Source organism: Strix uralensis, chromosome 1, assembly GCF_047716275.1.
Source record: "Strix uralensis isolate ZFMK-TIS-50842 chromosome 1, bStrUra1, whole genome shotgun sequence".
Classification (NCBI taxonomy): domain Eukaryota; kingdom Metazoa; phylum Chordata; class Aves; order Strigiformes; family Strigidae; genus Strix; species Strix uralensis.
The window spans coordinates 23,078,668-23,104,550 of NC_133972.1; the positions used below are offsets into that span (position 1 = coordinate 23,078,668).

At 48.6% G+C, this 25,883-nt stretch overlaps 1 protein-coding gene across 2 annotated transcripts in view; it reads left to right on the forward strand.

The window, feature by feature from the left end:
* Positions 1 to 245: 245 nt before the first annotated feature.
* Positions 246 to 25,883, forward strand: part of LIMD1 (LIM domain containing 1) — a 34,831-nt gene continuing 9,193 nt past the window's right edge. For both annotated transcript variants that reach the window (XM_074859475.1, XM_074859484.1), the window contains exons 1-4: positions 246 to 1,534; positions 12,037 to 12,138; positions 23,365 to 23,432; positions 24,733 to 24,795. In XM_074859475.1, the coding sequence (XP_074715576.1) occupies positions 361 to 1,534; positions 12,037 to 12,138; positions 23,365 to 23,432; positions 24,733 to 24,795 (1,407 nt within the window). In that variant the 5' untranslated portion in view covers positions 246 to 360. The remainder of the gene's footprint in view (positions 1,535 to 12,036; positions 12,139 to 23,364; positions 23,433 to 24,732; positions 24,796 to 25,883) is intronic.

Below are 25,883 nucleotides of genomic sequence, written 5' to 3' on the forward strand. Positions count from 1 at the left end.
ATCACCGCGCCCCTTCCCCAAGCGTCACCCGGCACCGCCGGCGCGCGTTACGTCCGGGGATCCGCACGTGACGTCTGTGCCCGCGCCCGCACGCGCAACCGGCCGCGCGGCGGCGGGGGCGGGAGCTGGGGGGCGTGGCCAGGAGGCGGGGGCGGGGGGCACGCCCCCGCCCCCGCCTCCTGGCCACGCCCCCCAGCTCCCGCCCCCGCCGGGGACGGGCGCGGCGGGAGTGAGACGGCGCGGCGGGACGGAGCGGCCGGCGCGGCTGGCAGTGGCCTGATCCCGGCGGGAAGGAGGAGGAGGAGGAGGAGGAGAAGAAAGGAGGAGGAAGGCGGGGGTCAGCCCGCTGAGCCGGGAGGGATGGATAAGTACGACGATCTCGGTCTGGAAGCCAGCAAGTTCATCGAAGACCTCAACATGTACGAGGCCTCCAAAGACGGGCTCTTTCGGGTGGACAAAGCTGCCGGCAACAACCCCGAGTTTGAGGAGACCAGGCGGGTCTTCGCCACCAAAATGGCTAAGATCCACCTCCAGCAGCAGCAGCAGCAGCAGCAGGAGGAGATGCTGATGGCCGCCCTCAACGGAGGGGCTGCCTTCAATGCCCCCCGGCCCAGCCCGCCGGCAGCACGGGGTGCCAAGCCGCCCCCAGCCTCGGCTGCTGAGGGGCCGCGCACGAGGCCATACGATGGAGGGGAGCGAGGCTTCGGCGAGAGCGGGGCCCGTGCTGAGGCCCCAGGGAGCCAGGCTGGGCGCCGGAGCTGGGAAGCGGAGACCGACAGGATCCCCAGAGCGGGAGGCTCACGGCCCGGTGTTGGGCGTGGGGAGCAGCAGGCCGGGAGCCCCGGTGACCCCCAGCCCTGCCGTGGTGGGCAGGAGAATGGCAGCGAGGGCAGGCGGGGCGGTGGGGGCCGTGACCCCACGCCAGCTGGGCAGAGGTCCTCCTCCTTCTCGCATGCCCGGACCCCCCTGGCACCCCCGGTGGGGATGGAGGAGGGGGCACCAGGTGCCCTGCCACAGCCGAGGTCCTCCTCCTTCTCGACCCCCTCAGTGCAGCCGGCCCGGGGGTTTTCAGGCCCTGCTGAGCCCTGTGGTCCCAGGGCTGGAGGGGACAGCAGCCAGCTGTGGTACCAGGGCGTCCTGCTGTCCTTCCCCCCCAGCTCCGCACCCGCTGCTCCGAGCGTGGACTGCCAGCACACCGCTGCCTACCCCAGCCCAAGCGGGCACTACGTGGCCCATGGTCAAAACCACCGGCCCAACGGCAGCAGCACAAGCCCCGAGCCGGGCTCCTCGCGCTTGGCCTCGCGCGGGCTGATGGCTCCAGATGCTCCACAGCCGCTTTTCCCCGAGGGTGTGAGTGGCCCACGGCTGGATGCTGGTCACCCGGAGGGCTCCAGCACGGCGAAGGTGAAGCTGCCCTGCCAGACCCTCCTTCCACAGCCAGAGCAAGGGCCGTCGGCGGCTGAGCTGAAGCTGGAGGCACTGACCCAGCGCCTGGAGCAGGAGATGGATGCTCGGCCGAAGGCCGATTACTTTGGTAAGGAGGCAGTCGGCCAGTCGGTGTGAAGAGGGTTTGTTGCGAAGTGTCACTGCAGGGTCCACACCTGCTGGGTTGCGTTTGCCCATTCGCCTGCTTCATTATGCTTTCTCGTTTGCTCGGGGTAGGGTTTGTTATTTAACTTTTACTTATCACAGGGACTGGAAGCTCTTCCTCCTGTGCCGCTTTTTTCCTTAATCCTACCTCTTAGATTTTAAAGCAAAGGTAGTTAGCAGCTTTGGGGAGGACAATGCTGAGAAGAAGCTGGAGCAGCATCTTTTGAAGTGCCCTTTGTCGCTGACAGGGAGGCACTTAACTTTGGTTGACAGTACTCCTGGTTCTCCATGTCTTAAAAGTACACTGCCTGGCCACGTGTGGGTGGGAAGGCAGCCGTCCAGCCTGTGGAGGAGTCGTGCCTGCGTACGCCACGGGCACGGAGAAGGGTACAGAGCTCGGGGGAGGCTTGGTGGTACCTCCCACGGAGGTGGCCACAGCCGGGCATGCTTGCGGGATTTCTTGAAGAGGAGTTGCTTGGGGATGGGAAGGGTGGTGGATTTCCAGACTTGCCAGGATTTCCCCCTGCCCCCAGGTGCTGTCCCCATGAGCTGTGAAAGGATCAGTGCATCCTGAAGACAGGAGAAAAACAGGTGGTAGGCATGTACCTCCCTAAATCTCGGGTCTGCGAGTAGTCCAGACCACCTGAGGTTATTGCTGACACTTGGCAGTGAAGAGGGACAGCTTAGATGTGAGGATCTCCCAATGAGAATATTAAATGTCCTGCTGGATTGAACCGATTTACTATCCCAGGATGGCAGAAGGTCAGGGGCAAATTGAGCATTTCCTTTCTCTGCCGGGCCACTTTGCAAATGAATAGCAGATAAGATAGTTCAGCTTTTGGGGGAAGGAAACCCGAAGCTGCTGGGAAGGCTGAGAACTCCGGGGCTAATTTAATGAACGACAGGAGCAGGTCTAGTGTGTGGATTTGTCTCACTGTTTTAGACCCACGCTCACAGAAGTAGAAGCAAGGACAGATTAAACTCTTCAGCCTGGTGCCGAGGAGGGGTTTGCATCTCAGGCTGCACAGGTGCCGTTGCATGGGCTCCTCTCCGGTGGGGTCGGTGGGTGGCTCAGCGGTGGTCTGCACGCACAGGAGCAGCCATGGGCTTCAACGCCAAGCTTCGGGGACATAGCTGGAGGAACCACCGAGTGCTCAGTTGCGAATTGCATAACAAAATGTGTTTCTTGGCATAAGGCGGTGGTACTTGCCCACAGAGGGCTGTTCTGGGATTGTTTATCTTAGTATCTGAGACTGGATTCAGCCTTGTGGCAGGGCAGACACGTTTTTATTCTGTCGCAGAGAAGTGATGTGTCGAGTTGCTGTACTTGGAGCGTTTTGGCCCAAACACTTGGAGTGTTTGGGCGCTTTGCATCCCATGCGGGCAGTGCGTGGTTTGAATGAGCTCAGGGAGTCTTGTCTCTGGGGGGGGCGGCCTGAACGCCGTGACAAGGAGCTGATAATGGAGGTGGGGTTGGGACAACAGTCTCCTGGGAGGCAGTTCTCAAAAATGGGAATATTTTGCTGGAGGTGGCATTCAGCTCCACTTCAACAGACCCTGCTGCGTGCGTCTTCTCCTCATGGTGCGAGTAAACCAGCTGGACCATACCTTGTCCAAAATGTGCACAGGGATGGGGTGAGAAAGCAGAGGCACCGAGTCACTGGTTAGATTTTTACATGTTTGTCACAAAATAGGAGGTAGCATCAGGGGGAGGCTTTCGTCCTGTGGGAAATTTGTAGTGAAGCAGGAGTAATTCTGGCAGCACGGAGAGTCCTGCTGGTCAGGCAGGTGAGTTACTGGTGAGCCCTGGTGAGGGAGAAGAGATGGAGGCTGCCTGATCCTTGGTGCAGTCTTTTGACATCCTCCTGGCAGGAGGTTTTACACCTGGGTGTAGCCTCTGAGAAATTCTGGAAACAGGAGAGAGAGAGAGAAAAACAAGGCAGTCATGGCAGAGGAAGAAGTGAAGTTTTGTGGAACCTCAGCTCTGTTGGGGAAGACTCAGCAGATCTGCCCTGTGGAGGACCAAGGAGCAGGAAGGAGCAAGTACCGAGGTCTTTTAATTATGGGCCTCTTCCCCCTTTCTTTCTCACTTTTATTTTCATTTTGTCACAGTTACCTTACTTCCTTTGGAGGAATGCAGGACCCAGCTGGTCTTCTGATATGCCCTACCCTCAAGCTAGCACACTTTAGAATGGAAAATAAATACTACTGCAATAGTGATAAAAAGGATCAACAGTTTAGTTTGTTGCAGGCTTTCCCCCAGTGAAGGGAAGTCTAATGCAGCAGCTTTGCAGTACATCAGAGCCAGGAAATGAAACCAGGACTGAAGTGCATATGACCAGTGTATTTTATCTGAAATGCCTTCAGCTCTCCTAATTTTGGATGCTGCTTTTGTAACAACAGGATTTTTTTTAAGATGGATCTCTCTGTCTTGTTAACATACAGTCCTGCGGTCTGTCTCGGTTTAGACCAGATATTTATCATGAACAATTAATTCTAGTCACAGTAAAGGAGCCGCTTATTCCTTCACTATGTGAAAATGAGTATTTGTAAATGAAAGCCTGGGAAAGGATAAGCTAGGGACTAGGTATAACATAGGTAGGATGCTCTGCTGAGGAGTAACAGTCTGGTTATCTGTCAGCACCAGCTTGCTGTACAAAATACTTTTGTCTGCTCAGGGTATGTATAATAAGTGAAAGGAAAGAAGCAAACAAAGCCAAAGCCAAGAATTTTTTTTTTTTTTTTTAAATTGTGGCCTATGTGTGAGCAGCATGGGCTACACGTGTCCCTGGAGGAATCTGGGTTCTCCAAGAGTGCTTTTGAAGTGCTGACTTGATTTATGTGGGCTGTCAAGTAGGACATAGGGAGTCTCAGGTATCACCCAGGTCTTAAACCTGGAGAGGGAAATCCTGAAATTGCTCCCTGGAGAGGCTGGTTGGCATGCAGCAGAGAAGGGGCCCCATGTCCCTGGGAGGTGTTGCTGGAAGGCATCTTAGGTTGTATTCAGATTTTTGGTGTACCATTTCCAGGGAACATCCAGGAGTGAGGTGCCTGAATCCCATGATTTTCCGTGGGGTTCCTTTGGATGCAGCAGCCTTCATCTCCACTTGCTGAAGGGAAGATTAATTAAATAGGAGTGAATGGGGAAGTTGCAACTCCTCCGCTAGCACCACCCAGTGCAATGCAGATGTTTTGGATTAGGTGAGGCAGCACCATCCTGAGGACTGGTGCCGGATGAGTTTTTAGGTGAGAGCTGGGCAGCTGCACAACCAAACTGAGCGTCTGCCTGCACTGCCTGGAAGGGACTTGGTAGGGGTGAGGCCTGGCTGAGGGGCGGTGGGGTCTGCAGGGAGGTTTTACCATTTATTTTAGCAGAGCCTGTGGTACCACACAGTTCCTTGGTCTGCAGGCACAGATGGGTGCTTTTAGAGGTGTCATGTGTAGCATCATGTTTTCACCAGTGCTTATTTAATATAGCTAGATGGAAATCTCCATCTGATGAAGACTATCCACACCTTTACCAAGAGCTTTTTTAAAACAATTTTTATAAATTGTTTTCTAGTTATATTTGTTAGGTGTTGAGTTCTGGCTTCCTTATTATTTAGAGCAGAGCTGATGATAAGCTGCAGATATTTTAGGAGGGCCTCAGGCATCTTGTTTTGCAGTGAAACACTGGGATGCTTCCCAGCAGTCAGGCAGAGGAGATCTCGTAGCAAAGCCTGTAGATTTCTTTTCCCCTTGGCAGAACTAGAGCAGTAGGTAAATCTCTGAACCCTGCAGAGACCTGGAACCCCAGCACCTTTGAATGGTTATGATCAACTTGAAGGCCAGCAGCGCTCTTTCAAAGTCTTGTGCATAGTGAAGTTAGTGTTTTACCACTGCTGAAACCACAATTCATTTAACTTTAAGGCTGTACATGCCTGCGGACTTTACCGAGCCCTGCTGCTGATGGTGCCTCAGGATGCTTCAGCAGCAATGAGGGTAATTTCAGGGCTGCTGAGTGGAGAATTTCTTACTAAAATGAAAGTTCTTCTAAGGTTTATATGGTACATGGGTGTTGATAACATTTCCACTGGGAATGAGTGGAGGCAACTCTTGCTGCCTGCTCCTGGGAGAACACCACAGCTGGAAGGAGATGCTGGCCTGCAGCAGAGAGGAGGGGGAGGCAGGGTGAGACGGGTCCTGGTGGAACAACGAAAGCTGGAAGGATCATGGCACATGGACTAGTGGGTGTGTGCAGATTGCAAAGTTTATCTCATTGCAAGGAACCAAGCAAATAAGTAGTTGCCTGGGATATGGCTCCTCAAGATTACAGCAGTATGTGCTTCTCCTCCCTTCCTCTTGGGAGCTCAGCTGGGTTTGCAAGCTAAGGAAAAATCTACCAAAAGGGAAGAAGAGGAAGGAGTTGAGGCAGAGGAGCGATAGGCCTTTCAGCCAGGATGCTGTGGCAGTGGGGACTGAAGGGAATAAGGAGCCTCTTTCATGTGGCACTGGAGTTAACATAATCTCTGACATCACTGTAATGTACTTAAACTGGCACTGATGTGAGCTTGATGGCATTGTTGTACTTCACTGCCAGTGTATACATGACTGTCTACAGCAAAGACGAGGGTCAAGAACATGGCATGCAAAAACGGTACACAAAAATTGCATTTACCAACTCTGTGGTTCTTTGGGCAGGGAGTACCTGTACACCTTTGCTACCATTGAGTGACAACCCAGTCACCCAGTGGTGAATGGGACCAAATTGGCAGGGTTTCCAGGCACTTGATCTCATATGGGCCTCCAGATATCCTTGAAATCAGCTCTCCAGCAAGAGCAATTGCACAGTAGTGGATAACAGCATAGTGAGGCACGCGATGTGTCTAGAGTTTGATGTAGAAATGACTTGGTTAAGGTCAGCCACGGGGAAGTGGCATCAGGTTCTGAAGAAGGTCTGAAGTAAAGCCTGAAGAACTGAGCATCACATTGGGTATGACAGGGTGAAGTCTTTTCTCAGTGGACAGTCTTTGAAAAATGTGTGCGCAAGTGGAGGGCTTGGTTCTCCTGAAATAAATAGGTGGGTTGGAAATGCAGAAGTTGTACCTTCATGAGGGTCCTCCCCGTCAGAGTGGGAAAGGAGGACAAGTTAAGAGGAAAGCTGGTATGTGCTCTGATGGGGGGGACCTTTGTGAAAGTACAGCTTCTGGCAAGAGGCATTGGGGTTTACTTCTGGATTAGCCACATGCATGTCTGGGCAGATGGGAAAGATGATACCAGAGGTGTTTTACATGCAAAGGCTCTGCAGGTTTCTTTCAAATGCAACTGCTGGTTCTTCAGCATAAATCCAGCCTCCTGTAAGGGAGGGGAGCAAAAAACAGTTACGTGTGATGGAGAAGAGTCAAGCTGATGATGGAAATGTGGCTTGCATGGAGTAAGTGGAAGGGGCAGGACAGACTTACCCTTCCAAGTGCTGTTTCTGGATTAGCTACGTACACAGAGACACACCACCAGAATCTCGTGCCACTGCATTCCTCTTACCTGGGACCAGATTGACATGGCAAGGAAATCTCACCACTGAAGCAGCACACCATCACATTTGGCCCTCCAAAATTAAGCGACAACCTTAGCAAACCTAACCAGGAACATGTGTAGGAGGGCTTGGCTGTCCTGGATGTTGCTGAGAAGGGGGATGCTGCTGGAAAAACCCAAAACTCTGTTCTTAGGTTGTAGATAGATGATGTCTGGCATGTGGAAATAAATCATACCAACCAGTCCCAGAAAATGCTGCTGTTCAGCATGGTTTGCATTGAATTTTTAGCAAGTGAGATACAGTAAGTAACAGCTCCTTCTGGTGAGTGTGAAATAGCAACACTTAAGAGGAAAAGGTGTCTCTAAATGCTTTGAGTTCGCCGGTAAATGGAAATACACTTGTTGAACTTTGAGGGTGGGACTGACATTTCAGACTGAGCACCGGGTTCGCTTTCATTTCTGACAGCCCTTGAGGTCTGCATTGGACCTGTCTGACCTCGTGAGCCGAGGCTGTTCCTGGTGGCAGCCCTCCTTCTGGTTTGCAGTGCCGAGCTTGAGTATGGCGAGCGCCGGGAAGTGGCTTACAGGGCATGTTTTTGGTCCCAGCTCAGCCCCAAAGGTCCCTTTGTTCAGGCACTCAGCTGCAGTGCGGGCGGTTGCTTGCCGCATGATGCGAAAGGGAACAGAGATCTCTTTGTTGTGCGGGGCCCGGCTGCCCTGCCAGCAGAAATTGAGCCGAAATCAGCATTTTCCATCCCTTTCCCTTTCCAGATCTGGCTACCATTCTGCCGGTGTGCTCAAGCGTGAATTTACCGGTGCTGCGCATGTGCAGTGCTTCGGGCTTGTCAATCCTGGTGGCTAAAGAGAAACCTTTAATTTCACCTTAATAACATTGTCTGAGGTTAAAAGCTGTAATTTTGGAGGAGCTATCAGCTCAGATCAGCGCTTGCATAAGCACTTGTTATGTGCAGCAAAGTAACCCAGTGCAGAAATCAGGCATCTTGCTGGTCCGTAGCTACTCGGGATCATTCTGCTTTGAGCTGAGGACAGAAATTTTTGCTAAAAGCTGCTCTACGGTAAGAAAATTACCCAGAGCTGCTGACTAGTGTCAGTGGCATGTGGGGCTGGACTGATGATGCTGACATTTTAACTCTACACCCTGGCTAGCAGAAAGCACGCTCAGCACTGTTTCGGGAAATTGTGATCGGAGCTGGCGTGGAGCAGGGCACAGAGCCCATTTCGTGGCGGGATGGAGTTGGATGTGGCCTGTGCTGCACTGCCTTCCATCAGGCTGGCTTCACACACGTGTTGCCGAGCTCAGCGACTGGCCACTGTCAGCAACAGGTATTGCTTTTTCCTTGCGTAGCCTAAGCCAAAAGAACAGGATCATTGTGGCAGCAGGGAGCAAACAGCAGAAAAAAAAGTGGAAAGGAAAAATCAATGAAAACCACATTTTTTCCCCTTTCAGGACAGGTGTGCTGAGAGTCAGAGATGAAGGCTCAAGTAAGTTGCTTAAAATACTCCACAATATTGTATTTGGAAGAAGCAAAGACTTATTTGTAGAGTAATTCCAATTGCTAGTGAGATTTAATTGGCTTTCAAGTAAGATTTAGCAGATACAACCATAAGCTATACACAGATTTGCCATAATGCCATTTTTCAATTGTCAGCCTTGCCACAGGACATCTATAAATATTTATAGCATGGCTGGCTATTATGTAGTTGGGTAATTTAGCACATTATACTTTTTACAGACAACGTTGTCAATTTATTTTAAAAGCCCTTTCATTCTGTGACTTTATTTTTCATGTTTTAAGGGCCTAAATATTTAAAGAAGTGGATACAAGAATTAATCAGGGGATGAAATGGAGCATGTACTGAAAGCAAGGAGGAAGGATGGTGGGGACAGTCAAGGGGCGGGTGATAGAGGAAGGTTTGGGTACGGGCCCGGGCAGCTCCTGCAGGATCTGGCTGGGCTATCATCTGTCCCATCGAGGAAACCACAGGGGCAGTGCCTATGCTCTGAAGCCTAAATGGGATGGACAAGAGACAGCAGAGGCAATTTCTGCCCTCCATGGGATTTGCATTAGGGTATTTTATAGTGGCTTTAGATGCCTGCCAGCATCTTTACTGTGCGCTGTGCCTGCGCTCAGCTGCTGTGCCTTCTGCCTCCTGCTTCTTCTTTGCTGCTCATCCATATTCAGTATCACCCGGCTGTTTTCTGGAAAGGAGGAAATCAGAGCACGCTGGTGATTTTTTCTGGATCAGCTGCTCATTGGCACAGAGAAGAGGAAAATGCAGCACTTGCAGTGCAATAAATACATTGGTTCTGTGGAAACCCTGGTGAATGTCGTGGAAAGAAGGTTTCAAGCAGCAAAATCAGCAGGTTTTCTCAAAACTTTCTGCTCTGCATTGCTGTAGTTGAGAGTGACTTTTGCGAGGTAGCTGTTAGCTCTTGTGTCAGACTATTGCATGGCACCTGCCGCTGAACGTGTGAATTTCTGGGAGAACACATCCATTTGAAAAGCCAGATTTTCTTATCTTTGTCTTGTCTTTTCTGTTTTTTTGGTTTTTTGTTTTGTTTTGGGTTTTTTTTGTGGCTTGCATGACTGATCTTTCGCTTTCTTAAAATGTTTCTTTCAATAAGTGAGATAAATCTGCTTGGTTCAAAAAGAGCCAGCAAGTTTTGCTAACTTGGTGCCAGTCTGCGTGCTGGGGTGGGCCTGCAGCCAAGCTAGCATTTCAGTTCAGGTCGGATTTGGACAAAACAAAGGAACTAATTATTCTCTGCAGCCTTCTCTCCAGGTTTGTGTCAGTTTGGACTCTGGCTCTGAGTGCAGTAGGGCTTGGAGCAGTGCTAGGACAGCTTTCAATGTGCTGGCTGAATGCACGCAGGCAGCTGCAGCACTGAGAGCCAGGTCTGCTCTGGGAAAAAGAAGGATCTGCTTTTCAGCAGCCACATGTGCCCTACTGCAAAGGGCTCCTGAGCGTTTTTATCCCTGTAGTGTGAAAACTGACAGCTGCAGCTATTGGCTGCCGGAAGAAATTGTTAACCACCCTGGGAGTGCCAGCGTGGTGCTGCTGCAGTTTGGAGTTACTTTTCAGCACTGTCGTAAGTACGTTGGGTTTCTTCCTAACTTTCACCAGACTTTTCTAATTACTCTGGAGCTTGCGGTGCCCTGAAAGAAGTGAAGTTTTCTTAACCACAGCATGACTAAGGATCTCCAGCAAGATGATGCTGTCCCTCTTCTTGGGCCAGTAGGAGCGAGACATGACCGACAGTGCCTGCCCCAGGGAGGTTAAGAGCTGGGGTGAATGGGACTGAGAAGTTGTGAAAGGAGAGACCTGGAGATGAAGTCACATCTGCAAGGTCATCACAGACCAGAGACATAAGCACATCTTATGTTTGTCCTTCACACTGCCCCTTTTGGGTAAATCCATGTTTATTATTTGCTTAAACATGGATTAACGTTGCTCATTTAGAGGTAGTTAAAGGGTGATGCTGCTTTAAAACCGATCTGTCGCAATCACAGGGTAATGCCTGAAGTTAGTAAACTGACTTGATGTGTCATTTTCCTTGAACAAGGACTTTCCCTCCTCAGCCACTAATAGTGGTTTTGGGTGGCCTTGCTGCGTTTCTCATTGCAAGGTGGAGGGAGCAGGTCCTGCTAGTGGATGCTGTCAAGGGCATGAAACTCAGTTTTCACTTCTTACTCTGTTACCAAAATAGTTTTACATGGAAATGTGGTGAGATTTGAGAGTCCCTAGATGAACACACAACACCCTTTGTGAACCTGCTGTGCTGAAGTCTCCCTGCAGTCCCTCCCCACCACCACCACCGTGCATCTGCCCCCTTGCTGCTATTCCCGGACCCTGTTATACACGTCTGTGCCTGGAGGGTCCCAGAGGCTTCCTTGTGAGGTGGAAATCCTCACCCTACGCTCTCTGCCCAGCTCACATTTTGGGTTGGAGCCCCACACTGGGCTGTGGGTGGAAATGTGCTTGGCTGTACTGGCAAGAGACTGAGCTGAACAGCCAAGTGTGATCGTCTTCTCCCTCTGGAGCTCCAGAGCTGACCTGGTCTTTAGGTGATGGTGGTGGCAGGAAAGCCTGGGTGTGAGAGGAGCTTGGACTTGTACTTGGGATGGCTTATAGCCAGAAGTTCACTCTGTGTGCTTCCCCTTGCTATCCTTTGCCCCACAGGCTGCCTGAGAGTCAGCCCCCCTCGGCTGCTGCCACCGGCAGGTATCCTCTCCTTAAAACTGACTTCTTTCTTGCCTTGTCCTCCAAGAAGTGAGAGGAACATTTGGGCAGGAGGTCTGTAGGTAGCACCTACGTTGGGTCTCTGTTGAGACATGGCTGACAGAGGGAAGAGAGGTAGGTGTCAGGTAGTCCGGCTCTGTTTCAGTGGGAGATCCTTAGGGCATTAAGTAGATGCGATTGGGGTCTGCAATCAATGAAGATTTAAAGGGGCTAATTGAAGAGGTGTGTTTTCCTCACAGCAGATGCAACCAACAAGCTTATTTTATGCAGTAAGTAGCAGAAACTATTGGTCTGTGAACAACCCTGAACACCATTTACTACCACCCAGGCTTTTGGGAGGGTCCTTAAGTGGTTTTAAATGAATATAAAGGTTGTGGGGAAGGATGAGAGGAGGAGATGTTGCTGTAGTCAGACAGGGCTGTTCTTGTGCAGTTTACTTTTTTGCAAAAGTCTTTTGCTGTGGAGGTTTGGTGACCATCGTGATCCTGTTAACACCCTGTGATCTCTCAGGGCGAGTGATGCTGATGTCACTTACATCTTGTGGCTTCAGTGGACCGTCCGGTCCTAAGCTGCTGAGCCACCATGCCGAATTACAGGTGTGGTCACCCAGCTGGTGACCCCAGCCGCCCTGCTGGATCCCACTTCTGACCTCTCTCCCTCTCTCTTTTCCAGGGACCTGCGTGAAGTGCAGCAAGGGGGTGTATGGAGCAAACCAGGCTTGCCAGGCCATGGGCAACCTCTACCATGACGGCTGCTTCACCTGCGGAGCCTGCAGTGAGTACCCTGTGCCTGGCCTGCTGCCAGTGCAGGGCCCTGGGGAAGACTCTTTGGGCTTAACATTTTTCTGGTGTAAAGGGGGAAAAAAAGAGGTGGTTAGTGAATTATCTCACAGCTGGAGTCTGCTGCAGCTGTATGTCTTGGTGGTGGTGGTTGCTGTTTGGTTTTGAATGGATTTTTGCAAGGCATGTAGAAAAGATATTTGGATTGTGCCCGGCCATCTGCCTTCTGGTATGGGGGAGATTGTTTTCATTCCTCTGCCTCTCAGTTACAGCCACATTTTCTTACATGTAGACGTTTTTTATTTGTCACGTCAGACTTCACAGCTGTTCTGGCCTTTCAGTCTGCGGACCCCAGGGAGAGCCACTGGGTCAGCACCGTGCCGAGGGTGCAGGCAGGATGCGAGTATCAGCAGCAGGCTCTGCAAGTGCTGGAGACACCTTTTCAGATAGGGCTGCTGCATGGTCGGTCCAGTGATGGTGTTTTCACTGTGTGCATTACTTTTACTCACTAAAATAATTTTGCCCTTCTGAGGGACAAAGCATCTAAGTACATGAATGACCCAGATTACACATCTTGCTGGTTCTTTCTCTGAAGAAATGGAGCCATGCCCTGAGATGGAGGGGCATGTCTCTGCTGGCTTGCTTTCTGGTTATTGCAGGAAGGGAGCTAGTTATTGTGCCAGAGGTATCAGGCTGGGAGCAGCGATGATCAGCCCTGTGAAATCTGCCTGAGAAGTGGGGTAAATAGTTCAGCTGGCCCTGCTGAGCTCCCTGCTGCTTGTCAGACCCACATCTGAAGCTTGCTGGAGTGTACAGCATGCTGCAATGTATGGATCCTCTTAAGTGGCTTTTCAAGGAGGCCTGTGATGGAGCTGGGGTGAGGAACAGGCTTATTGATTTCAAATCCTGGCTGTGTTTGTAAGGCAGTGTTTTTTCTGTTTTGTTATGTTTAGTTGGAGAGCTAGTAGCGTATTTTTAGAAACGTAGCTGTATATGTGGTGGCAGAAAAAATAATAATCCTTCTGGTGCTTTTAGATGTGTTAGTATGGTTTTCCCAGATGAGTCTTAGGGTTTTTTTCTTGTGTTGTATTTAAAGTTGTAAACTCATCAGAACTGCATGTGTTTTATTTGGAGCTGTAAAGTGGGAATAAATATAGAAAGATGTGTATGCTTTTTAATAATAGCTGAACCTTGAACTCTGCTCATTTCCCAGCTGTCTGACACCAGCTGCCTTGCCTCACCTATGTTTTCAGTAGAGAACCTCACCGTCATCTGACCGAAGACGGGAAAACTGAAAAGAAAAAGTGATGTTTGCATATGGTGGCAGTGTCCTAAAGGCTCAGAAGTCAGCAGCTCACTCTTTTGTCCTCTCTTATAAATTAATTCAAAATCTTCTTCTGCAGAGAGGATTCCTGGCTGCAGCCAGGGCTTTGCTTCAGGGACCTCTCGCCCTCCATGGCCAGGCGGCCTCCGAATTGACCTTGCACACAAAGCCCCTGTTAAAAATAATCCAGCAGCAGGTTCGGGCTGTCTTAAATTTCTAAAATCACTACTATGCAACTGGTGCTTCAGAAAGAAACACTTTTGATTCTCCTTTTAGAACAAATTTTACCATCTTTATTTGGAGAGCAGCAGTAGAGAGGTACTTGTGGTTGCAGTGGGTACTCCTGTTTGTGTTTGGCTAAAAAATAGCTTAATCTCATTTCTAATGAGGTGGATTGGTGAGGGCTGAAAGAATAGCTATTTACTGCTTATTCTAAAAAGCAACCTTTTCCAAAGGTTTCCAATGCAAGACAAAAAGGTGTGGGTGTCAGGTGAGACTTAGAAAGATGGGAAGAAGCTAAGTTTAGCAAAGTGAAGCTCATTTTCTGTTTTACCCAGGCTGTAACTGGGAAATGTGCTGAGGAGATTTGCTGGGGCAAAGGATTTCAAATGGAAAGTAAAAAAAAAAAAAAAGCCAAAGTCTTGTGAAAGTGATAGGGGAAAAAAAAAAGAAAGGGGCAGAGCAATAACAATATTTCTCCAAGCAGAAATACTGTATTTCCATACGAGATTAAAAAGGGGAATGCAAGTCACGGGAGTATAAACAAGACTAATTTGGCTTAAGTGCAGGAGAGTAGCCACTTATGAAAGCTCAAGTCCTTCCCGCTGGGGCAGCGGCCGTACTAAGATGGAAGCCGGACGCTGTAGCAGCCGGTGCGGGTGGATGGAGAGGAGGGTGTGTGGTGGTGTGGGATTCCCAGCGCTTGAAGGAGAGCAGCGCTGCGGGAGGGAGGCCCCCGCTGCAGTGGTGTTTCCCACTCCTGCACACACCTCTATGAGTGGCAAAGCTTGCAAGAACCCCCCCAGCACAGGGGGTGGTTTCCTGCGCTGCCCCTGCGGTCTGCAGGGCCTTCGTGCACCAGCCGCTTGGGCCAGGGCTTTGCCGCCTGGCCTGCTGTGCTGCTAAAGGCGTAGCTGGGCTGACTTTGTGATTCATCAAGTCTCTTTGCATTGCAGCTGCTTAACTGATGCCTGAGGTGGTCGGTACATGCCGTCCTGCCCTGTGCTCAGGGAGGAAACGTACCCGAGGGGAATCCCCCCTTTCACAGACAGAGGTCATTTCCCAGTCATTTCCCAGTCCCCCGGACCATCAGCTGCTACAGGGATGAAGGGTGTGCAACCCCATTGTTCACCCAGAGAGAGTCCGTGCCTCTCTGCAGGCCTTCTGTCATCTGTGTCGCTGCAGTAAATATGATGAGACCATTTTATCTGCCAGAAAAATAAATATTTGTCCGGATGGTGTTGTCTGTCTAGCTGCAAAGCAGGTCTTGAGCAGCTTTGTGGAAGCTCTGGTTTCTAACTGAAAAGTAAGTAGTGCTTTTAAGGTCAAGCAGAGTTCATCTTGGACAGCATCCAGTACAAACTTGTCTTTGAGAAGTCAAGGTTGCTCATGATTTCAATCCTAAAATTTCTGCTCTGGTGGAATGCTGAATATCTCTCCTCCAATAAATAAAATATACAAAATTACCTATTAAGGTAAAGCATATTGTCCTCCAGATATTTATATCCACTGTCCTGCTGTTTTCATTTTAGGGAGGATTTCTAATTTTGCTCATAGTTGGATTTGTGTCCAAATGTGCATTGATTTCCCAGATAAAGCAAACTTGAGAGGGTCTAAGGAGTGGGGGGGTGATATGTGTGATACCTCATAGTGCCAAATTTCCTACATCCTCTGTTTCCTGATACACATATGTTCAGAGATAAATGATAGAGTAATTTGTTGAGCAGAGCTATGCATATGTTGCAGGGTTCAGTTGTCAGGAAAAAAAATGTGCTGGTTTATCTGAGCCACTGGCATGTAATACAGAAAATTTAGCTTAGAGGTCAAAACAACAGATTTAAAATGATTACTTTGGCACAAATGTCTCATTTATCTTCTTGTTTGTTACAGGGCAGAGACACAAACAAGGCAGCTTTTTGCAGAGGGGGAGAGGAAAAAACTTCGGTCTCTCTCTGCAGGATTAGTAATAAATTATATTTGCTTTACAGGAGGGCCACGAAAGTAGGTTAAAAAAAAAAAGTCCTCGAAACTCATACAGCTATTTCCGGCAAGCTCGAGGTGTCTGTTTCTATCTCGGGGGTTTTTTTTCAGTTTGTTGGACAGACAGTTGTAGTTACCAAATGGTTTGTTACACATTAACTATTTAGGTTAAATCACTGTTTATACCTCCTCAGAACACAAAAGATGCAGTTATTGATATTTATTATTTAGGTAGTAAGGAGACCCTATAAATTACATAGATTTAACTAGACGGTATCGCTCTAACCTATTCTGGTGTTTTAGTGTTTTCTCTAGGATCCAGCCAGGCTTGCATCCGACTGCCGCAGGTTGCCGGAAAGCAGACCTTTTTAGCTCTGCTAGCAGCATAATTTAGAGCATAAGGGTCTTGTACTTGAGCCACTTGGTCCTCAGAGGAAATCTGAAAGCTAAAAAAGTGCAAGGGAAGTGTCAGAGATGACTGTGAAGGAAATCAGTAGGCGAGGAAGGAAGTCAGAAAGAAAGAACTGATTGCAAGGTGGTTTGAAGGAGGGTTCGATGTTGAACTACAGCAGAAGGGCCAAAACAAGGACCAGATTTTAGCCCCTTATTGCAAGGAGGTGGAAACCTTGCATGTTTGCCAGGTTACAGAATCTGACCTTTGACATGTCAACATTACTGCATTACTTTCTTTTTTTCTTTGTTTTTGGTAAGCTCAGATTGATGTTGATGTCTGCGTAAGGGTAACAGGCTGCTTTTCCACTGGCAGTCTGAAATCACACGAGCTGGCTGTTTCTTGCCACCCTCTGGGTATATATTTTTTATTTAATATTTCACACTGTAGTTGTGTTTAGAGGTATCAGGGGTCATTTACTAAATGAGGTAGCTAAGCTATCGAAGCAGTATTATCTGCGAGCATAGCCCTCTGCTTGGGCTAATTAGTCTTGCTACAGTGATTATAAAGCATGGCTACTTAGAGCAATGCAGCTCTTGGTGTCTTTGGGCTAATTATGTTGAATAAGCATGTCCTGTATTGGTATGTAACCCCTGGAACAACAAGGCCGTGGTTTTTATTGGTACTGCTAAATAACTCTACAAGTAGAAAGTCACCGTTTTCTGCAAGTGCGATTTAATCCCAGACAGCAGGACAGCCAGCCTTGCCAAGTGAATTTCCCTGCGGCGCATGTATATGTATGGTTATCTTCAGATGCAGAAACTGCCAGCTCTTCTAGTGGAGGCAGAATTTACTGCCTGTAACTGGATATAAACCCACTACACCAATCGATATGCATGAGAAATGTGCAGATCTTCAAAGTGGAGAGTGCAAAGTATTGCTGGTAATCCTTCCTCGGCATCCCTTTAATAAAATTATCATGCCAGATTCCATGTAGTAAACAGTATATTTTTTTTAGCAAAAGTAATGTCAGAAAAGATTCAGACGTGCCTGGCTTTACAGTTTGGGAGACAGGGAAGGCATCAGTGCATGTTTCTGCTCTGGTCTAAATTGCTGCTTTGTTCTTGCTGACTTTTTGTCTTCAGTCTCTCCGCTCTCTGGTGAGAAATCCCTGCTGTTTGGCACAAGAAGTGCTTGCCATAGATGAGAAACGCCAGGGTAGCTTTCACGGTAGGATGACAGTACTTGTTCCTCTTCTGGCCAGATTTCAGGGTCGTAGTGCTTTGGGGTCTGAGCTGAAGGAGCTTTGGCATGGTCCAGGTGTCCAGTAGATACCCCCCCTGGAAAGGTGCAAGGGTTCAGCTCACACAACAGGGATGCAGTCAGGGCTTTATCAATATGCTAGTGGTTTGAGTCAATAGCGTGTGTTAGTGCTGGCTGTAAGTCTGAAATTGTTAGGACAATGTGAGAAGAAAGGTTGAAACCTTTAATGAAATATATTTTCAGTCTTTCTGGTCTTTTTATTTTATAATGTCATCTTCAAAGTACTGTTTTTTGTTAAGAATAGGCACAGGATTAATCGTGCTGTAAAGATTTTAGGGGATTTCTTATGATGTTTCAATGGTACCTATGAGTAATTTTCTGAGTAGTGGCTCAGTAAGCACTGGGGCCTTTTCCATACCTAGAGAAATTTAAAAATCACTCTCTCATATAATTCCAATGCAGTTACATTCACCGAGGACACAGAGACTGCCCCCCACTCCTTCCTCCCCTGAGCCCCTGAGCATTTCAAGGACAGTCGGTGGGTGATTGGGCAGGAGGCCAACTCCGAAGCCCGCCTGGTTTCCGTGCGTTTAGGGGAACAGGGCAGCAGTCCCCAGAGCGATGCAGAGAGTGGCTGGGCACTGGTACTTCAGCAGGGACTCCCCGGGTTGCAGCATTGCTTTGTCCCAGGGTGACTCTGAATTTTGAAGCTTCTAGGGGTTTTCCCTAAAAAGAAGAGCATTTGAATATCTTCTTGCAACGGTTTGCCATCACGAAAGGAGAGGTGTTGCTCAGTTGTATGGCTTACTGTCCTTTCGCAATGTTTCTCTCTGAGGAGCCATTTCTGCCTTCACCTGTGGTTGCTTTGCTGTTAGAGGTGGCTGACCTTTTCTTACGTGTGCCAGAGCATGCTTTTGGCTTTCAGGCGTGAGATCTTTTTCTCTGAGGTTTTTTTTACCACCTCAAATGTGTGGTGAGAGTGCAGAGGGCTTTTTTTGCAATTTTACAATAGAGCTGATATAGTTGAGAGACAGACTGAACATCTTACATGGTAATGGAGCTACTGTGTCCTAGCACAGTTTCTTCTAAGAGATGTCCTATCCTCCTGCCCACGGTTTCACCAAGACTTTGGTCTGACCTGGGGTGTCTGCCAGTTGATCACAGTCTGAGTTATCGTCCAGGCATCTGAGTGACTCTTTCATACAGCCCCAGTTCAAGAGCGGATTGGAAATACTGACACTTCTGTGTCACTCTCAGTGCTGCATCCAGCTTTACTGGCAGCCAGCAGAAATGGGACAGATGGCAGAAATTAAGTAGAGCTCTCTGGTGCTTGACCTAGTCTGCTGCGCATGGTAGGACACCATATTGCCTGTCAGCAGAGTATCTACGGAGGGCTCCAAAAACGTGTGTGCTGGCTGGGGACTGGTGGGTCTCATGTACTGCTGAACTGTGGGCAGCAAGGACTTTTGAATGGTATGGGGGAGCCAAGGTCTCTGGGCTCTGCCTGCAGGGTGTGCACAGACTGGAGCAGGTTCTTCGATCCGAACCTCCTCGCAGCTTTATGTGGGGGAAATGAAAACTGGGGGAAGGACTGCAGCTTGAGCCAGAGCCTCCCAAGACTGAGGAGGAGCTTGTTTAGATCCTTAGCAGCTAGATGGATGGTGTTTCTGGCCTGCTGTCCCACCAGTGTGTCAGGAGGTTACATCCAGTAATTCCAGAAACTGAAATCCTTTTGTATTTAACCTGTCGTTAGTAATCACATGTCCAAATGTCTCTTACAGCTGTGGTGCTCTAAGAAGGACTGATTTTTGTAATGACAGAGGCCCAGGGCTGTCAGCATGGAAGGGACACAGAAGCAAATGCCAGTCTGCAGTGATTCTCACCCATCTGTTGTGCAGATACCACAGGGAACCCCACGGTGCTTAGATAAGTGATAAGTGAGGTCCACACTGCCTCCCTGGCAATGCAGGGTCCTGGTCATGCATCCCCATAGAGCCCTGGGATCTGGACATGGCCCTGTACCATTATATGCATTGAGAGCAATCTCTTGTCTTTGAACATGGGTTTGTGACCCCATTGTCCTTTTAATAAATAATGGAAAAGCAACTTCAAAAGAGAAAGTTGGGTCCAGCTTCCCAGCAAGCAACTGATGCATCTCCCAGCATCCTCCTTGAGCCGTTGCAAGTCCCCGGTAAACCCCGCTCTGTAGGAACTTCTAAAGGAGAGAGCTGTCATTTGAGAAGACGATGGACAAAAGCACCAGCATCCTGGGAGCGCAACCTGATGGTATGCCTATTATCAGCTGCTAAGCAAAGTATGTTTATTTTAGCACAAAGGCACTAGTGACTAAGCTTGAAATATTCTGAAATTGGTGCTGAAATGACCTCGAGGTCATCGTGAACGTCCCACAGCTAAACAGATTAGACAGATGTGTTAGGGATGAACAGTACGTAAAAGCTCAGACAGGAGAGGAACAAGAAATCTTGTAACAATGAGTGAAGACAGTAGTGTTGAAATGCTGAAGAATTTTAATTGTCTGAATTTTCAGGTGAGAGATTAGCTAAATTCAGGGTGAAGTGAAAATGAAATATGGTCAGGAGCCAGCAGTTTAAGACATGTAGTAGAGCAATTGTGCCTAAAAGTGCCAAGCCTCACATTAATATTACTGGGTTTATCAAAAATATCATCTCTGTAGTCATCATGATGCATGTTTAAAGTGACGCATATTTAAAGTAGGCAATGTTCAATACATGATTCCTTATCTGCCACTTAAGTTCTCAATACTTCCTTTCAGTGAAAGTATGGTAGCATCTCTGTGCTCAAGCAAAACCCATGCCAGCCTCTGCAGGCACACAGTCAGAAGTATCACCTTTGAGAGTCACTTGTTTAATTTAAGGCGCTGTCCCGTGGCAGGGAGCTCAGCGCAGGGACAGAAGCCGCTGCTGCCCTGCTCTGTGCTGTGGGGCAGTCCCAGCGCTGTTTGTTTTGCTGGTGTGGCAGCAGCCAGAACGTGCATTTCCCAGCTCCACCAGGATGGTCCCCAGCGCAGCCTGGGGAAATGAGCTTTTCCTGCATCTTGCTTTCCCATGCATATGATGAGGAGATGCTTCCTCACCTCAAAGGGACGTTGGGAGAAGTCCATCCCAATGTGGGCAGGGAGAGGCTGAGAGCAGCAGAGGGAGAAACTGTCTCTGTTTGCATGCACCACTCCTGCAGCGGCTGCAGAGGCACCCGATTACTTGTGGTTTTGGCAAATTTCCTTTTACACTTCTGCCAGGGGCTTAAAGAGAATCATGGAGAGGAGCTAAAAATAGTCAAAATTACCACCTTTTCCCTAAAGAAAGTAGTTATATCATCCCCCCCTTCCCTCAAAGTGGTCTTGGTGTCAGCACCTCTTCTTCATGGGCCCATGTATCATCAACAGCCAAATTATAAATCCTTTATAAAGGGGTTTATTCCTCTGCTAAATGACCTTGCCACAGAGACCCAGACACAGTGCGCTGGCTGTGGCACCTTCTCTGAAGGTCTGTTGCCATCAATCTTGACCTGCTAATGTCATAGGGTTAAAAATACACCAGGTGCAGAATGGCTGGTAAGTGCTTTTTTTTTGTCACTGTGGAAGAATGACGTGGTGGCAGTGATCCAAACCTCATCGTTTCTGCTGGAACGGCTGCTGCTCATGCAGTGGCCAGAGCCTTTGTCCAAAGGAGTGTCTCCTCATGCATGGCTCCACGCAGACGTTTTTCCTCATCACTGCCAGCTTGTCTTCAAGGAGAGACACTGCATACAGGTGGAAAGTCACTTGGGCCTTTTGCACTAAACTGGAGCCCGCACTACCACATAATTTAAAATCAAAGTTAAATGTTTTTTGTTTTGTTTTTTATTTTTAGGAGTGCCAAATCCCAATGCTCTATTTAAATCAGCGGGAGATTTTTGGGGGTACTTCTTGCTGCATTGGGCTTCTTGTTAACTCGTTTAGGACCACTGTTGACAATGGTGCTGCAAATCCCAGGTATCCCCATGCCTTGCCTTCCCCTCCTCAGAAACTGGGACTCTGCAACTTCTGGCAAGCATGCTGGGCTTACCTGTGGATGGGCAGCCACACAGGAGGGGTTATCATACAAATATGCACTCTGGGTTATAGGCCACAAAGCTAACGTGTCCAAGATTAGATACTTTTTATTTTGGGCTCTGGGTTCTGTTTTGGGGTTGGCAACCTTGGCAAAGCATCAGGGTAGGTGAGAGAAATCAGAGCAGGATGATTGTGGGTTTGTCAGGTTTTCTTCTGTGTCCTGTCCGATGTCTGCATTGGTGCAAGGATGGGCTGGTGCCCTGGGTCATCTTGACCGCCAGGTAACGCAGTTGTCCCCAGCAGGGATTCAAGGAGAATGGGGATGATGAGTGTGCCAGGGCGGTGTGCTTCTGGCTCCTACGCTGCCCACTAAACACACAGGTGAGCAGCGCCTGCAGCTTAGCCACAGAGCTGCTGCATGTGCAAACCGGGGCTCGTTCCTCGAGAAACACGCTGCCACGTCCTCCACCTGCCTTGATGGCTGAAACCTGGGCAGGGCACTAAGGGCTACTGCTGAAATGTTGGTCTGGCTGAGTTCACTGGCAAAACTTTAGAGCTTCACTAGAGCATCTCCATTTCCAGAGGAGCAGCTGGAGCTGTTTCCCAGCCTGAGAGTGCCCTCTGGTGTACTCAGGAAACAGTAAAGATTGTAGTTTATTGAAGTGGTTTTACTTGGCTTGCTCCTTTTCCTAAGGCTTTGCAGCCAGCATGGTTATTTGTCAAAGGCTGCCAGGTAGGTGCATGCCATCAAGCACCAAGATGTGACCTCCAGACCAGTCCTGTGTGTCGTCCACATTTATACACCCAGCAGCTGACAATCACTTTTTTAACGATACTTGCCACGTGCAGCATTTCAAACAGGAGGCTTCTGGGCCCTGGTGTCTCAGTTCCCATTTCCTTCCAGCGATGCCTGGCAGGTCCCTGAAACCAGCCTGCAACAGGTCCTGCTCCGGCTGTGCCCGGGCAGTGCTGCTCCCCCTGCCCCGGGCGCTGCCTCCAGACACACACTTGGGGCTCCTTGACTGAGCAGCGCAAGCAGAGCCACTCCAGTGCTAAGCTGCGTTTCAAACCCCCGGCTGAATAGGGAGAGCAGGCTGCAAAGAGGTAGAAGCAGAATTTTATAAACAAACAAAACCTATCCCTTTTCTCTGGTATGAAGGTAGGGCATTTAGAAGAAGTGTTGGCAGCATGAGCATGCATTGCCATAGTTACGTGGAACTGAAAACAGACAGCGAACGTGAGGCATAAACACAAAAGCTGCAGTAAATATAAATCTTCCCCATATGTAGAGTCCTTTCTTGGAAAAACTTTGTCATCTTGTCTCTGTTAAGACATTCTAGTTTGAAAAAAAAAAAAAATTCTTTTTTAAATGGTTTCAAACTTTTGTTGGCAGCTGCTGTAACAGATGTGCTGGTAGGGAGCAGAGAAGTGTGTTGAGCACTCTGGTGTTGCACTCTGCTGCGGGCAGAGCAGGTGGTCGGGTATTGCAGCAGCTTATCTGGCAGCTGCTGGTTGAAGGCATCTTCTAGCAGAACAGCATGGATGTGACATTTTGAGGAACGATGTCAAGTATGGATCACTCTCTGCATGCCCTTTCTTTTTTCCTCCTTGCTCCTTTCCTGGGATGTTTTCCAGCGTGAGTCAGAGTACCCTCACACGCTTTTGCCAGGTTATTTCATGTAATCTGCCAGGAGGTGGTTCCGGCTTGCAAAGCTACCTCCTCCTGCCCAGAGGTGGGTTGATTGTCTGGATCCAGCGATTGGTGTTCATCAATGACCACCAGCGTAATTGGAGCTGGGGTTAGTCGGGCTGGAGACTGGGAAGACTAGTGCTGGGGTTGGGTGCTCTTCTCCAGCTGTGCAGTGGCCGTGCTCAGATGTCCTTGTTGTTCGCTTCTCAGCAGCCAGTTTCTGCTCGCATTTTCTCCCCACTCTCCGCTGACCTTTCTCTTCTCCCTGTTTTTTTTCCTCAGGTCGAAAGTTGAGAGGAAAAGCCTTTTATTTTGTCAATGGCAAGGTGTTCTGTGAAGAAGACTTCCTGGTAAGCTGACCCCTGTGCTGGCATGTGCTGCCAGCCTCCCTGGCAGAGACACAGCCTTTCTGCCTGTCAGCTTTGCCTGCGTTTCACACAGCTGTAGCCCAGCATCCTGCTTGGCCCTTCTGCTCCACCATTTACCCGGGGCCAGCTCCAGCCATGGTGCCTGCCCACATGTGGTGCTGGAAGTAGCCAAGTGAGAGGCCATGGTTTTGTGGCTCAGAGCCCCTAGCTGAAGCCGTAATCTCTTGCAATGGCTCCTTCAAAGTATGTCTCTGTGACCATGCTGTGGAGTCAGGAGCAAGATGAATGGCTACAGAAGAATGAATGAGTGAATTTTCCTTTCCAATGACCTGGGTTTGCTTGGGCATCTTAATGGATATCTTCCTGTTGCCCTCAATGGATATTGCGTGAACGTACCTGAGCATGAAACAACCCCAGGTCCTCTCCTTGGCTGGTGGAGATAAAAAGTCATATACCCTTCTGCCCCTGAGTCCTGATAGATTAAGCCTTCACTGAGACTTGAAAAAGTCATATTTGCCTACTTATTGGGGAAGTCTAGTGATTTCTGTCAGATAGAAGCAAGTTAATCTTCTTTGCTCTCATCTACACAGGCTGAAAATTGAAAGATTGGTTAAATGCATCTAAAATATTTCATTTTTCCGGTTTGCATTTCCACCATTCAGACAGGACTGAATGTGTCTTAGACAGATGATGTGTTGTGTCTGAGATGCATCTCATGGGCATGACAGGCAGTTCCTTACTGCTAGATCTCAGCAATAGCAGCAAAAAAGTTGCTCTGGGCCAAACTTGATTGCTGTACTAACAGGGAGCTGGAACAATACCACTGACCTCAGAGAAGCTTTAGTAGACCTATAATGATGTAACCAAAGGAAGAATTTGGCTTTCCAAGCCTATATATACAGATATTGTGGTATGTATATGTGATAAATACAAGTTTCTGATTTGTAGATTCACATTGTCAAATAAGCATGTAAATTGTATTAGTAAATGCCTTATTTGCATGTGAATTTATGGTATTTACTTATATACTTAATTAAACTTAAATTTAGGACTTTGAAGTTACAGGAACTCTTACTCTTTCTGAACACTGTAAGTCTGGTGTCTTCATAGAATATCCTCTGGGGACCCATCCACAGCTTGATATACTGAAAAAAGCATGGGAAAGTTTAGCTTGTGTAAGGAATACAGAAGAAGATCACGCAAATAACACCCCACAATATGCTGTTGTTTATGCTCGACTAGCCTTGTGAAATTTTAAGCCAATTCTTTTTTGTCCTTGCAGTATTCTGGTTTCCAGCAGTCAGCTGACAGGTGTTTCATTTGTGGTCATTTGATAATGGACATGGTAAGTGATAATTGCTTTAGGAGAAAAAAATCCCACAGCTTTATAGAAGAATACATCAAAAGCCAGATATATTCATATCCAGTACTGTCTGTTATCATCTGGTAGTCTGCATAGTGTGAGATTGGTAGCAGAAAGAAAACCCACTAAGCCCTTTGTTGATTTTTGCAAGGAAGTGAAGCTGGCACCCTGCTGCGTGTGGTACAGAGACTTTGCTCTGCCTGTTTTCCATGCACACTGATGAGCAGAGCCTTCAGCTCTTTCATCCCCTTTCAGGCTTCCTTGGGCAGTCTGTTCGTGATCCTGTCAATGCTTCCTGCTCAGAAGGGCCGTGGCTCTGCAGTGCTCCCTTGCTGGGGCATCAGTGCGGCTCTGCTGAGCCTGTCTTTCCTGTAGTTAAGCTGTGGCTTCCCGTGTACCTTCAGGAGGAAGCTATTGTCCTGTTGTCATTTTATTTGGGTGCTGATACTCTGAGGAACAGGTTTGACCCAGAGTATGTGACCCAGACCTCAGTTCAGATCTGCCCAAGTCCTTGCAAACTCTTCAGTAGATGTGTGGACGTCCTGCTGAAGCAGGCAGTTCTCATTAGCCTACAGGAGGTACCATGCATTCAAGACGTGCATGGGATGGGTCATGGCTCAGGGGGTCAGCTAGCCTTTAGCCAGCACTGGGCAGCATTCAGTTGGGGGTGAGTCAGAGAGAGACAAATTCATGATCATGTAGCTGGTGGTGTAAAACTACAGCTGAGGCAAAGAAATTAGGAACTTCTGGGTGGTCAGTTGACAGTATGCCTCCCAAGACTTTCTAATGCTTATCATTAATTATCTTTGCTTGCCTGCTTACACTGGAAAGCATTAAAATTCGAAAAGCTATTTTATACTCAGAAGTCTGATCACATGGCTGGTGGACCATGGTATTCCAGGTAGTAATTGCTGCCCCAGAGCCAGCAGGTGAATTGCAGCTGTTCAACACAGTCTCCATAGTTTGTATTAATTAGAAAGCCAGGCTAGTGAGTATGAAGCTATTTGATATCAAAGGAATTATGAAAACCTAGCAATAATATTTGTTTCAACCTCTCATGGAGAATATAA